Genomic DNA, 15,704 nt, shown 5'->3' with positions numbered 1-15,704 from the left:
TCCCCCCACACTCCCACCCTTCTACCCTGAACCCCCCACATCCCCACTGCCCTCTGCCCTGACCTCTGAACCCCCACATACACAGCCAGGGGTCCCAGCTGCCGGCCCCTTGCCAGCCAGCGTCCTGGCCACAGGCCCTGCTCAGCCCGCTGCAGGCCTAGGTGAACAGAACCCCAGGCTGGAAGCAGGTTGAGCAGGCTGGTGGCGTAAGATCAGCATTTTAATTTAATTTTAAATGAAGCTTCTTAAACATTTTGAAAAGCTTGTTTAGTTTACATACAACAATAGTTTAGCTATATAATATAGACTTAGAGAGAGACACCTTCTAAAAAACGTTAACATGTATTACCGGCACACGAAACCTTAATTTAAAGTGAATAAATGAAGACTCGGCACACCACTTGTGAAAGGTTGCCTACCCCTGCACTAGTTGAAAATTCCTCTCCACCAGAAACTGTACAACAATCAGAATAGCTCCTTTAGTCAAAGTTGGGGCCAGACTTCTCTGTGTCCTGTGCCTCTCGTGCTTGAGGAAGTCTTCCTGATGCGTTAATTGACCTCTGGCCTACTCTTTCCTCTCACTGAATACTTTTGAAGTGGGGAAAGCTGGGGTCCGTAGGGCACAACTTCAGGTCTCCGTGGCAAAGACCGGGAACTTCAACCCAGTTCTGACAAATGAGACCAACTTCTTTGATTACAGTAGTAATCCATAATGTGGGCATTTGCTACTCCTATAATCTCTGCTAGTTACCTGACCAAAAAGGGAGCTGTTCTGCTACTTGTCTCAGTAAGAGCAGACTGAATTCATGGTTAGGAATTACAGATCTATTATATGAAATAGCATGTGGGTTTTTTCCAGCACAGTTCCTGTAGATTTCAGTGGAAGTAACATTCAAACCCATTGTGTAAGTGCTTTGAAAAAATATGGACAAATGTAATCTCTATATTAACCATGATTGTCTATGTGCCCTAGAAAATATTATAGTCACAATAATATGCTAGAATAAAAAAAATGGTCACCGACTGGCTCAACAACGGAGGTCGCCACATCAAAGAGAATCAACGGCTCTGAGTTGCTTGGATCTTCACGGACAGTTTCAAGCTGATGTTTTTACAAAGGCGAGGAGGAAAAGAAAAAAATCTATTTTTATTAACAGTTCAATAGCTTCAGTTTTCACCATCATCAAAATCTACCATGAATTTCAGATTCACGTTGGGGTGCTAGAGACAAATGTTTTGAGAGCCTAAATATCCAACCATAGTGGCCTAGCTGCAATGTACCAGAGGCCCAGACTGGCTTTTCCCCCACTTTCTGAGTCAAGGAATCATAAAGATCAGAGGAAGAGGCTAAGGGCCTGAAGCAATGCCCATTGAACTGAATGGAAACACTTCCGTTGATTTCAATGGACTTTGGGTCAGGTGCTGTTTCAAGGAGGGGCTTAAAGCGACTGCTGGCAGTTTCATTGACCTCATGAGAAATCATCTGTCTTGTCTCCCAAGCTATTTGTTGCAAGGAAGTATGCACTGGTGTGTGTGGAGGAGAGGGGGCAGAAAGGAAGAAAGTATGCAAGAGGAAAACATAGGAGACCAGAATGAAAGTGCCGAGGGTCTCAGAATACCAAGGAGAGAGAAAATATGGGCAGATAGTACTTCTTAATGTTAAAAACGAAAATGAATTGCTCCTTTACAAAACATACCAGAACTGTTAACTGATATTTCAAGATTATTAAAAACCTCTGCTTTTGAAAAAGCCTATTATCCACATGACCCATCTCCTATCATAACCCTCTTCATACATAAATCCAAAAAATCATTTCTGTTGTACTGTATTTCAGCAATTACAAATAAGGATGCTCTTTAAACTACCTGAATTTATGATGGATGGAAAGGGAAGAAGACCGGAAGAAAACATATAATTGATTGCATTGGTAATAAAATATGTTCAGTCGCTTGTGATCACATGTATGAACTGTATTTCCTGAATAGCCGAGCCACAAATTAAATTATGAAAGCGAATCACTGCACTCCCCAGAGACAAAGATGAATTACTCCCTTTCTGAATCATATTTACACAGTGTATTATTTTTCAAAATAAAAATATCAGTTAGGAAAAAATCCGAACACTTCAGTCAAAATAATTTCGGGTCGGTTTTGAAGCAAGGTTTTATAAGTCATTAATCATGGATAATTGGGCACATCTAAGCCCAGAGAGCTCTGGCTGCTACAGCTCAGCACAAATACTGTGAGTCCCAGATTGGGAGGAGAAGATATAGACAAGAAGAAAAGAGCTGAGCCTGCTGATTGTCAAATGGTCTAATCAACTGCACTACGGTCAGGTGACACTATCCTATCTCAGCCAATGGCTAGACCTCCATAAATTCAATTTTTTTTTAATGAACAAGTTAATAGAAAAAAAGTGTTTCTTGGCACATTTCTAGGGAGCATTGGACACCCTCACACCAGACACCAGAGGAGTGAGGAAGAGAGAAACAGAATACCCAGCTCCTTGTGAATGTGGGCCCTAACTACCAAAGAAACAGCTCATAGGTTGGGAGAGTGGAGTTATTTGATGGTTGTGAGGAGCAGGATGTTTTACAGGGCAAGACAGAGCCTGGTGAGTCACAGGCAGGGGTGCTCAAAAGCTTAACTTGAAAATTAAATTAAAAATTAATTTACAATATGGCAGTTTGAAAGTCTTCTGCTGTGTCCCCCAACTGCTAACAATTGCCCAGTGGAGGATTTCATCTCACCACCAGATAACAGATAATTTATTACTACTATTCTACTCCTAGTATTACTGCTGTGATGCTGGCAGACCCAGTCAGATCAGGGCCCCAGGCCAATAGACTTGTGTATTAGTATAGATCAAAATGAGTGTAAATGTAAGAGTATATTCAGGTGTTTGAACTTCATGAAAATTAGTGGAATGTTACTTGTATTATTTTCATTCATTTGTTCCTGTTATAATGCAATAGCAAACATTTACATTGTGTACACCCTTGTAACTAAATAGCCCAACAAAGAAATCTTGTGAAATGCCAATGAAGGACTTAAACAGAAAATGTTAATTTCAAAGCAAGTGGCCATTATGTATGATGGTTCCTCACTCCCTGTCATCAAAAGAAAAGCCCATGTGTGTAGAGACACTGTTAGCTTGCTTTCAGAGTGAAGAAACTACAAATATGGACTCATGGAAAGATCCTTCATCTCTGGACTGGTTGGACTTTTACAGGGAAGTGGACCAGATGCAAAGCAGAGATCTCCAGAGACAATCTGGATACCCTGAAAAGACTTTTGGGAGTCTGGCAGTTTATTATATCACTGCCACCATTTGGAATTACAAACAGTGACTCACCGGTTATATTTTACCTGCTTTTACCTCTCAATAACTCATTTCCTTTTCTTAGCTAATAAACCTACAGTTAGTTTACTATAGAATTGGCTGCCAGCATTGTATTTGGTGTAAGCTCTGGAGTACCAATTGATCTGGGGTAAGTGGCTGATCACTTGGGATTGAGAGCAACCTGATATGGTGTGATTTTTGGTTTAAGTGACCATTTTATCACAAAGTCCAGTCTATGACTACATGGTAAAGTGGTATAGTGATTCAGGAGTTCACATTTGTTACTGGCTTGGTGAAATCTAGTTATAGAACGTACCACCAGCTTAGAGTATCTGCCCTGTTTTCTGGCAGTCTGCCCTGAGGTAGGCACTCAGGGTTGTGAGCCACTGCAGACAATGTGACAACTACTACTGCTTTTACTATAGTAGGAATTACTAAAGACATGCTATTTCATTGTACAGCAAATCTACTCCTTATAGGTTTATTCCTTTACTGTGTAAACATTCAAATCCACAAACATAAATGTCACTTTCTGTGCATCAGGTTAATTGGCTTATGGAATTTTATTGGGTCGGGTTATTAGGATAATATTTTTAATATTAGGAAATTTAAGAAGAATGTGAAAGGAGAAACCCTGAGCTTTCTGAAGTATAAAATGAATTTCTGTTTATGTCCCAGCATTTACACTAGCAAGGAGCAAATTTCATCACCACTTCTCAGAAATAGAAGTTGCTTTGGACATCTGGGTAATAATTTGTGAAGCTAATAACTTAAAAAATAATAATAATCTCACAGAAACGAAGGTGGATCCTGAAATCAAAGAGTTATATGAGCTAGAGCTTTTTTTTTTTTTTTTTTTTTTTTTGAGAGAGAGAGAGAGAGAGAGAGATAAAATGTGGCAGCTGGAAGTTATGGGGACACACGGGGACCTGCTCACCGACAAAACTGGTTCATCAGAACGGCCCAATCGTCAGTCTAGTCTGGTAGCCTGCCTTCTACTGCAACCAGCATCACAGTAATACATAATATGCATAATTGTGCAATGCTCTGTTGTGAAAGGAAGCTTCTCCTGACCCCAGCTGCTGATTAGCTTTATACCCTGAAGCATAAGGGCTGATAACCTTCTTCTTGTTATTCTAGCTGGTTTAATTGCAGTATTGCCCTTCAGATACATCTAATCTTTTCTTTTTATGTGGACACTTACTAAGCTATTTGCCTCAGTAAATGAATGCAGCAAGTTCCACATGATCCTGGATGATAAAAGTACTGTAGAGTAAGGGCTCATCCAAAGTTCACTGAAGTCAGTGGAAAGACTCCCATTGACTTCAGTGGGACTGGATGAAGCATTACACCCTCCCTGACATATAATAGGCCTACTTAGGGTGACCAGATGTCCAGTTTTTAAAGGGACAGTCCTGGTTTTTGGGACTTTTTCTTATATAGGCGCCTATTACCCCCTACCCCCTGTCCTGTTTTTTCACAATTGCTATCTGGTCACCCTAGGCCTACTGTAACTAGAAGCGCCCAGTATGCTCTGTATAAAGTGTGTGCATATTAAATACAGTCCAAACTTACAATAAAAGAAACCGCAGAAAGGGGGTAAGTTAACCATAAAGGCGCACACACCTCTGGCTAAACTTTTTCCTCAAGTTTGGCTGTTGCTAAGGTTTTTCCCTTCATGACCTCCCTTGTCCCAGCCTCTACTTCCCTCTGCCTTGGAGTAAGACACTCAAATCCCTCTTATATCCTGTCTGGAGTTAAAGAGATCCATCTGCTAGCAGAAGCCACAGTAGTTACATCTTTATATAGGGTTCTAGCACCTGAGTTTAGGGGGATTTAGCATAATTCAGCATTCCTGTGCAGTGCCTTAGAAAGTGACACCCTGTCTCTCACAGATATTATATACATTGAAAAAATATATTTGCAAGATCATTTGCATCTTCAAAAAGCACTATACAAACATTAATCCTCAACAACCCTGTGTGGCAGGGAAGCAGTAGTATCCTCAGATTATAAATACGGAGACTAAGGGCACGTCTACACTGGCAGAGTTACAGCGCTGGCAGTTACAGCGCCGCTCAGAGAGCACCGAAGGGAAAACGGCTGTTGTGTGTTCACACTGTCAGCTGACTGCACAATAGCGTGTACACACTTCCGGCACTTGCAGCGGTATTTGGAGCAGTGCACTCTGGGCAGCTATCCCACAGAGCGTATCTTCCTCGTCTCCCACTAAGAGTTGTGGGAAGGTGGAGGGGGTTGCGGGGCATCCTGGGTCCTGTCCCTATGCCCTGTGATGCATTGCTTTGCATCCCAGCAATCCCTGTGCTTCTGTCCGCATTTGGCGCCATCTGCACACTCTGCCTCTTCGGTTTGCAGGAATGGATCCTGCACTGTTGACCAATACGCTGCTCGCTCTCACTAACATGTCACGAGTGGCAGTGGAGTTATTCCTTAAACTACAAAGGCAAGAGGAGTGCAACATCGATCTTGCCATGAATAGTAGCTACCACACGAGATTGCTTGTGGCATTCACGGAGATGCTGATCACAGTGGAACGCCGCTTTTGGGGTGGGGAAACAAGCACTGAGTGGTGGGATCTCATCGTCATGCACGTCTGGGATGATGAGCAGTGGCTGCAGAACTTTCGGATGAAGAAAGCCACATTCATGGGACTGTGTGATCAGCTCGCCCCACCGTGCGGCGCAAGGGCACAAGAATGAGAGTTGCCCTGACGGTGGAGAAGTGCGTGGCGATTGCACTGTGGAAGCTAGATACTCCAGACTGCTACTGATCGGTCGCTAACCAGTTTGGAGTAGGAAAGTCGACCGTTGGACTCATGTTGACAGAAGTGTGCAGGGCCATTAATCGCATCCTGCTCCAAAAGACCATGACTCTGGGCAACATGCATGACATTGTGGATGGCTTTGCACAAATGGGCTTCCGTAACTGTGAAGGGGTGATAGATGGCATGCATATTCCAGTTCTGGCACCAGACCACCTAGCCACCAAGTACATTAATCGGAAGGGGTATTTCTCTATGGTTCCACAGGCGCTTGTGGATCAGCGTGAGCGTTTCACGGACATTAACGCAGGCTAGTCCGGAAAGGTGCATGATGCAAGCATCTTTTGGAACACTGGCCTGTTCAGGAAGCTGAAAGCAGGGACTTTCTTCCTGGACCAGAAGATCACTGTAGGGGAAGTCACAATGCCCATTGTGGTCATGGGAGACCCTGCCTACCCCTTAATGCAGTGGCTTATGAAGCCATACACGGGGCACCTTGACAGGAGCAAGGAGCGGTTCAACAACAGGCTGAGCAAGTGCAGAATGACTGTTGAGTGTGCTTTTGGCCATTTAAAGGCCCGCTGGAGCTGTCTATATGGGGGTTGGACCTGGCCAATGACAATATTCCTATGCTTATAATCGCGTGCTGTATGTTCCATAATATTTGTGAAGGGAAAGGTGAAAGCTCACCACCTGGAGGCAGAATTTGAACAGCCAGAGACCAGGGTTATTAGAGGGGCGCAGCGTGGGGCCATAAGGATCAGGGATGCCTTGAGGCAGCAATTTGAAGCTGAAAACCACTAATATTTGTTCCTATGCTTGGGAGTGCAGCCCTTGTAATGCTAGGAGGTGATTGGGATTGGTGCAGACGATGCACTATGAAGGTTTAAGAAAATTGCCTGTTGCTTTGTAGGGCTCTGTTTGCTTTCAATTAATGAAATAAAGATTGCTTTCAAACCAACACAATTCTTTAATTAAAAAACAACCACCGGAGGAGAGAGACCAAAAAAAAAAAAAAAAAATCAGCACTGTGGGGGATGGGAGGGTCCCAGGAGGAAGGGGGTCCTGAGACAGTTAAAGATTTGTGTATGTCCAAGTATCATATGCAACCTTGTCCTTTGGAGTACAGTGCAGCGGGTACTGTACTTCAGCAGGGCTAAATGCAGAGGGACAGGTGTTGAGTGCAGTGGGTACTGGGAGTCCGCAGGGCTTGACTGTGACGGGACAGGAGTGGAATGCAGTGGGTACAGATTGGAGCCAGGAGGTTGATAAGAGAGTGTTGGTGGTGTCGGGGGGGGGGGGCACATGGGAAAGAGTTTTGTGACAGTGGCTGCAGGGCAGGGCGGGCGTGGAGCTGCTCTGTTTGCAATGCTAGTAGCGCCTGGAGCATGTCCACTTGGCACTCCATAACATTTTAAAGCCGCTCCATGGCTTCGTTCTGGCGCACCACGTTCTCCTTTCAGTCCCTATTCTTGCTATCCCGCCACTCCTTCAATTCTTGTTTTTCGGCTGTGGAGTGCATCGTGGCATCACGCAGAAAGTCCTCCTTAGTTCTTCTTGGCCACTTTCTAATTCTGCGCAGCTGGTCAGACGGCAATAACAAAGAGGGAGGCTGGGCTCCCAAGGTCATATCTGTGAAGTCAAAATGCAACATTTTACAGAAGCAGTATTGTTTGCAACACACTGACCACTGATTCAGTGATTTAAAATACAGTCACTAGTCACATACCTGTCACTAATTGGCTGACCCCAGGCAAGCACACATGAGCCACAAGACCCCCAAAGTGGTGAGTAACTGCAGGGGCTGGGGAAATCAGTGTTCCAGGACCGTACTGTACAATGGGAACGTGGCTCTTGTGGAGAGCCAGCACTGGGGGGGGGGAGGTGGCTGATAAACATTCCTGTCCCCACATTTTCCACAGGCTGTGTTCATTATGGAAGATATCTCGCTGCTGCGGGTGAGCAGGGAATCAAGGGAGGGTCTTCTCCAAGCCTGCGGCTTTCTCCCTGGCCCTTATGCGGCTCGCCTGTGTGCAGCAAGGCTCCGTCCCCCCAGTGACGGCAGAGTGGTGTGGGAAAGTTACCTTTAATGGGGCAAGAAACAAAGCAGCTCTACCAAAGAACCTGTGGCAGCGGATTGCCCAGTATCTCCATGAGAGTTTCCTGGAGATCTCTGAGGCAGATTCCCGTAGGGTGACCAGACAGGAAGTGTGAAAAATCAGGACGGGGGTGGGGGGTAATAGGCACCTATATAAGACACAGCCCCAAATATCGGGACTGTCCCTATAAAATTGGGACATCTGGTCACCCTAGATTCCCGTGAAGTGAGGGAATCAATCAACACCCTGTTCTGCTGCTCAGACTAGGCATGTGGTGGTACGCACATCATACAGACAAGTCTGTTTTCTGCAACCCTCCTGCCCCCAACAACTTGCCTCAGTGATTCCTAAAATCAAAGCCACTTACCAGGGGCCGCCTCTCCTGTTTGCGCTTCGCCAAGTTCTGACAGTTGTGACTGGCTAGCCTCCTCCAGGGTGGAGAAGAGCTCCTGGCTGCATGCATCTTTGACCTCTGAGTCGTCCTCTGCCTCTGGGTCCTCCTCCCCCTCCACATCCTCGTCCAAGATTTCCTCCTCCTGGCTCGGTCCACTCTTGACTGGCATGCGAGCCACCAAAGTATCCACAGGGACCTTTCTCATGGAGGTGGGGTCGCCGCTGAGTATCGCGTCCAGCTCTTTGTAGAATCGGCAACTCGTGGGCACAACACCGGAGCGGCGGTTTGCCTCCCACACCTTGTGGTAGGTGTTCCGCAGCTCCTTCACTTTAACCCTGCACTGCAGTGTGTCCCGGTCATGGCCCCTTTCTGTCATGCATCGCGAAATCTGTTCGCAGGTATCATAATTCCTATGGCTGGAGTGCAACTGGGACTGCACAGCCTCCTCTCCCCAAATGCTGATGAGGTCTGCAGCTCGGCATTGCTCCAAGCGGGGGATCGCCTGGTGCGTGGAGCAGGCATGGTCACCTGGAAAGATGCGCTGAGACCACTGCACGTGTCACCGAGCAAACAGGAAGGGGACTTTCAAAATTCCCACAGAATTTAAGGGGTGGGGCTCACAGTTCGTCACCTGAGGGTAGGGCAGTAGAGTTCAAACCGATGACCAGAGAGGCGAGAACAGGCATTGTGGGACACGTCCTGGAGGCCAATCGCAGCGCTGTAATCAACCAGAGTGCCTACACTGGCACCGCGGTGCTGTACCCCCGGCGCAGATAACTGTACGCCTCTCATCGGGGTGAGTTTTTTACAGCGCTGCAACTGTGCAGTTTCTGTGCACTAAGTGGCTTGGCAGTGTGTACACCTCGGGAGTTACAGCGCAGAAAGCTGCTTTACTGCGCAGAAATTTGCCAGTATAGACAAGGCCTGAGGTACAAGAAGTTGAACTGCCCAAGGCCACATAGGAATTAAGTGGCAGGGCCAGAAAAAGAGCTCAGAAGTTCCTGACTCCAGCTGCTGTGCTTATTCCTTTTGGCCATACTGTTTCATCTCTCATATGAGAAAACCAGAGATGGTGGGAGCAAAGAACAATCACACACACACACACTTTTTACAAAAATTATAATTAGATAAATCTATAAAGATCAATGAGGAAAAATCATATATAATACTTTAGTAAATAAAAGCAAAGACAAAAAATACTCTATGGCAAAGACAATTTGAAGTAAGAACATAAGAATGGCCGTACTGGGTCAGACCAAAGGTCCATCCAGCCCAGTATCCTGTCTACTGACAGTGGCCAATGCCAGGTGCCCCAGAGGGAGTGAACCTAACAGGTAACGATCAAGTGATCTCTCTCCTGCCATCCATCTCCACCTTCTGACAAACAGAGGCTAGGGACACCCATTTCTTACCCATCCTGGCTAATAGCCATTAATGGACTTAACCTCCATGAATTTATCTAGTTCTCTTTTAAACCCTGTTATAGTCCTAGCCTTCACAACCTCCTCAGGCAAGGAGTTCCACAGGTTAACTGTGCGCTGTGTGAAGAAGAACTTCCTTTTATTTATTTTAAACCTGCTGCCCATTAATTTCATTTGGTGGCCCCTAGTTCTTATATTATTGGAACAAGTAAATAACTTTTCCTTATTCACTTTCTCCACACCACTCATGATTTTATATACCTCTATCATATCCTCCCTTAGTCTCCTCTTTTGCAAGCTGAAAAGTCCTAGCCTCTTTAATCTCTCCTCATATGGGACCCTTTCCAAACCCCTAATCATTTTAGTTGCCCTTCTCTGAACCTTTTCTAATGCCAGTATAACTTTTTTGAGATGAGGAGACCACATCTGTACGCAGTATTCAAGATGTGGGCGTACCATGGATTTATATAAGGGCAATAAGATATTAATGTATTGAGCTGATAAAATATTAACTGCATATCAATATTGTATTAAATTCTGGTAGTGGAGCTGCATGTATATGATCAAGTATGTGTTTTCAGCATGACTTCTGCTTAAGCTGCAAATTAATAAACATATATGCTAATAAGTCAAACTGTCAAGGAACTGATTAGTTTTCCATCACTAGAACACAGTGAAAAAGTTCTAGTGAAGTGTTGGCCTGTGGCAGAATCTGGCACCCCACTGTTAATCAACCTCACAGCATGTGAACATATTAATAGGACCAGAAATCTGTGCTTCAGTAAAAGACCTGCCTGCACTTCTAAAATAAAAGCACCATTTTCAAAAACCAATAGTAGTGCTATTCTGAATCAAGCTGATGTACCCAGAACATTGTCCTGTGAGCAGAAAGGGCGCTGGTAAGATCATATATACGTAGTCCCACGAGATAAACACAATGATCACACCATGCAAAGTGAGAATAAAATTCAGCAATATTATGAAACATTGCCTATTGCCTGGTGGTGATATTGCACAGTTGCATTTGACAAGAGAAGAGCTGTGTTTCGACCATGGAGTTTTCCCTATAACAAGGGGGAGGATGAAGTGATTGGAGAACAGCCTTACACCAGCACTGGGGCTGAGCTGGTAGAATGTACCATTATTCTTTAATTTGGATGCAGAGTTTGAAGGGACTTCCACAACAGCAATGCATGCCAGTTTTCAGAGGCCTAACAATTCTGAGCCATAGCCCTGTCCACAAATTGTCACTTGATTCACTACCCTAACAAGCTAAGACCTTCAAATGGCACAGCTTACAAACTCTGAATTGACATATCCAGTTGTAATGGGTTGGCAACAACCATGAGGCAGGTAAAGTTATTCCAGGTTTTAGGCCTTTAAACCGCTCAAGTTTACAAATGTCATAAGACCACTTACTTTTCTAAAGTTCCTCTGACTGAACTATTGTCCCCTTAACTCAGTTATTTGGCCTGTACTTATATTGATATAAAACATCATTCTCTTTTTAGGCGGTCCATCAGGCCTGGATTAGTCCAGGGCTGGGTCCTGAACCTAGGCAAGTGCCAGGGTCATTCAAAAGTTAGATGTGCTGATCCACTACTGGTACCTAGGTAGACTGTGGCATTATGACCGGCGGCAGAGGCAGATAGCATGGTCTGGGGTGCAGCGGCCCACCACCTCACAGCCAACTGGGTGGTGATATATCCACTGGTGGCACTAGCAGAACCATGGATGAAATATGTTTCACAGGGAAGCCAGAAGGAACTAGGGACCAAGATTTTTGGAAGCACTCAGTACCCAGCAGCTCCCATTGCTCTCTTGTTCTCCATGGGAGCTGCTGGGTGCTGAGAAATTTTGAATCGCTGCCTGCTTCATTTAGATACCTGAATGGGGGCTGAGAGTTTTTAAAAATCTGTCCACTGGAATGGAAAAGGGGAGAGCATCAATTAGCCTCTGTTCCAGGTCATGCCAGAGGCCAAAAAGTTAACCAGGGGAAAGAGGAATGAAGATGCAGCAGGCAGCACATGCTTACTTAGACCTGTAGACCCAAACTCTTGCTACATATTGCACCAAATCTGGGGTAACAAGCAGTCACCAGAGATGCAGGGGAGGGAGGGCAAGGCCAGAACAGCTGAGAAAGGTAGATTTTATTCCCTTTCAATGGGATTTCTGGGGACAAGATGGGACTTGGGGCTCTGAAAAAGGAAGAATGCGTCTTTGAGGAGTGTCCTGATAAGGTGACAGCAGAAGAGTCTGGAAGGAGATCCTGACTAGAATGAAGCTTGTCCCTGACAAAGCCCAACATTTTGGCCAATCCAATCCTCAACAGCATTAATATGCCACAGGCTATCTGGATTCCTCTGATCAATTGCCTTCCACAGCAGCACAGACCTTTCCATTGTTTGCGCCAACCTCAGCAAGGCAGGAGCTTGACAGGAAAAGAATATTCAACTTTCTCCCAGCATTTGACCCACAGACTCCCAACTTGTCACAGCACAGAGTCCTTAGGAGGAAGATGTAGACTCTGCCACTCATGCACACCTGTTGAAAGGAGGCCAGTCTACCCTCTACAGTCACTGAATGAATTGCTGAGAGAGGAACAGTAAGATGGACAAAAGGCAAGCTTAAAAACAGATAGCCCACTTGAAAATTCCACAGATATGTATGCTGTATTAATTGCTAGGTGGTCTACTAATGTAAATTTCTTAATGTAACTATAGCCCTCGGGTAATTTTCTTACCTCAGTTCGATTAAAGTCCCTGGTCTGTTGACTGACTGGCAATGACTCAGAATAAGAATCCAATAATGCGCAGTCACGTTTAGGCTTAAAGGAAGCTGGAGGGAAAGCAAAGATACATGTCTTTGTTTAATAATACATATATTTTACATGTATTAGATTATTATTTTTCCTCCCCACCCCTTCATACTGCAATTGATCTGGATAACAAGGTGATAAGTACTGTATAGAGAATCATTTTCTCTTGTATTATTTTTAAGTAACAACATGTTGTGATGTACAAGTCTAATATATTGTAGAAACAATCGGGTGGAACTGAGGACAGATTTAGATACTATTCAGCCACCCGAAAACAACTATGACTGAAGTTTTATTTGTGTCTTTCCTTCCTGGGATCTAGAGTCAATATAGTAGGCGTAACAGATTACAGACTAGAGTGCTAGAACTATAAAACCTATTTGACAGGCCTGCAACTTCCTGTTTGTGTTATCTAGAAATGGGGAATGTATTAGAACCAACACTATGCAATATAACTAAATGTCAGTGAAAAGCATGAAGACTAATCACAACACTTGCTTCAGTCGGTATCAGCTTTAATAGTTTTCAATCAGGTAAATACTGGGAGCAGGAGAAACAACCCTGCAATTTGTTAAGGTAATATTTGCAACACCCATGTTTTTGTTCTATATACATGGACCCTTCTGCTAACACTTCTCAGGGATTAGTCCCTCTAAATCATTAAGCATCTTGGTAGCTAGAAAACCTATTTTTCTTAAGATTAATATGTTGAGTAGCAGAATAATCAATTCACAAGTCCAGTTTCTAGTTTCTGATTAGCATCTGGTCCCTCCAAACAAACTAAGCTTTTACAAATCTGTATTAATTTAAAACACAGTTAGGTTACTAGACAGGGCAATCAGCTTTAGGGTTTTTTATTTTAATTCAAGAAAAGCTTTCAAAGCAAAACACAGTGGGTCAAGTTCTTAATAGAGTTACCCCAGCACAGAATTTAGCCCTGAACTTGTAGTTCATAAAACAAGCCAAATAAGTAGCAAAATCAATTCATCCTTAAATGCTTCTTTTGAAAGTCACTTCTTTATTTTAAATTTTAACATTTTGATCAAATGCAAAAAATTCTGCTTGAGCCTTATGAATAAAGTACTAAGTCTACCTCATACTGGACTTAATACAACAGGCTAATGAGAAGTGCTATCAAATAGACTTACATTCCTAAATGGCCAAGCAAAACCTTGATTTCATAGACATTAAACTATGGTATAGGACTTCTCCCATAAAAAATGTTTCATACCAAGTTGTCATAAATTCTAGTGTTGTACTTGGAAGTGAGTGTAAAAAGGGTCCATTACATATACAGGGAAGCACACCATACTGCTTTATTTATTTATTTATTTATATGCATATTCCAAAAATTGTTGGTTCAGAAGCCTGTACTATATGTGATTCACTGTGCAAGGGTTTTTTTCAAATACACACTTCTCCTTTCAAAAACTCCATCTTTATTTGTGAATCTTGTCTAAATAGAGCTGTAAGCATTAGCTAAACGTTAAATACCTCAACTACTCTGCCAATATCACTGCTAGAACTAATGGTTAGCCCTTGAAACGCTTTGCTGCTTAAAAGAAACAAAGCAGAGCTCATTTAGGAAGATAGAAGGCTACAGTGCAAACAGGGGAGTTCAGAACGAAAGCTAGGTGCAAATAAGAGGAAAAAATATATAGGAAAAAATCTCCCAGGCAACTGTCTGCCCTACTTTTTAAAACGTAAAAAGCACAAGGACATAGTGAGACACCATCGGCCAGGATGATAAGCAGCTATTATCATCTGCCTTTGTTTATCCTCATGTATTTTTTTTTTATTAAAATTAAGATATTAGAAGTGCCAAACTGACACAATGAAAACTGATGTCCTCTATCAACAGGTCAGATACTAAATGGACAGCAATAATGCAAGCTTCCCCCCACCATCCTGCCAACGTGCCTCAACTCTGACCTGGAGGAAACACCTCAAAGGATGAAGGAACACAGACACTCACTATCCGTGCTCATTCAGTCCTTGCTCTGTGCTCAAACTGCCAATAAAAGGTGCTAACTAGTGCAAACTGTGATCATGACTTTTCTTTTTAATATTGGTACCTGTCTTCTAGCCAGGAATGAGACAGAGACAACCAAACTCGCCTCATGTAGGACACCAGACTACTCTCAGGCCAGGTCTACACTACAGACCTATAGTGGTATAATTACGTCGCTCACCCCCCCCCCCCCGAGCAACATAGTTATACCGATCTAACTGCTGACATAGCTACCCCTTTTCAGGGAGCTGGATTAACTACGCCAACAGGAGAAGCTCTCCTGTCAGCATAAGAGCGTCTTCACTAAAGTGCTACAGTGGAAAGGTGCAGCTGAAGACAAACCCTGGGTCACTAGAAGCACAAACTAGATTCTAGCTAGTGACCTAGACATGTCAGACATTGTATTCCAGTATCGTCTTCCTGAGCTATCCATTCCCAGTTGTCCCTTCTAGAAAAGTCCCAAACAATGTAATATGGACAAAACCATTAGTCTCCACTGAAATTTTCTACTGAAATGATTCTAAAACCCTATAATTTTACAGAAAATTGTACTAACTCTAGAGGATTTTGGTTTTTTTAAACTAACCCTTACAAGAGAACTTTATAGGAATGTAATTGCCTATTAAATTCTATCAGATGGCTTAAAAAGCCTAGAGAAAGGTTCTTATTATCTATTAAATACTATAAAAAAAACTTATCCAAAAATACTAAATATTAGTTAGTAGGATGACAAACATTCTGCAATAGCTAGAAACAAACCTGTTTGCAATTTAGCCTTTTGTTCTCAAATTTGCAGTGGAAATGCCTTTAGTTAATAAAAGCTTGGTGGATATTTA

General features: G+C 43.5%; 1 protein-coding gene across 1 annotated transcript in view; it reads right to left on the bottom strand.

The window, feature by feature from the left end:
• LOC112103829 (ralBP1-associated Eps domain-containing protein 2) overlaps positions 1 to 15,704 on the bottom strand; it is a 139,229-nt gene that overhangs the window by 62,487 nt on the left and 61,038 nt on the right. Inside the window, exons 9-10 of the mRNA XM_029910945.1 lie at positions 12,783 to 12,877; positions 1,021 to 1,102 (exon numbers count right to left, since the gene is read on the bottom strand). Coding sequence (XP_029766805.1) covers positions 1,021 to 1,102; positions 12,783 to 12,877 — 177 coding nt within the window. The remainder of the gene's footprint in view (positions 1 to 1,020; positions 1,103 to 12,782; positions 12,878 to 15,704) is intronic.

The sequence above is a fragment of the Terrapene carolina genome, unplaced genomic scaffold (genome assembly GCF_002925995.2).
Source record: "Terrapene carolina triunguis isolate 2854851 unplaced genomic scaffold, T_m_triunguis-2.0 Scaffold23, whole genome shotgun sequence".
Lineage (NCBI taxonomy): Eukaryota > Metazoa > Chordata > Testudines > Emydidae > Terrapene > Terrapene triunguis.
This window is presented reverse-complemented; position numbering and strand designations above follow the sequence as displayed.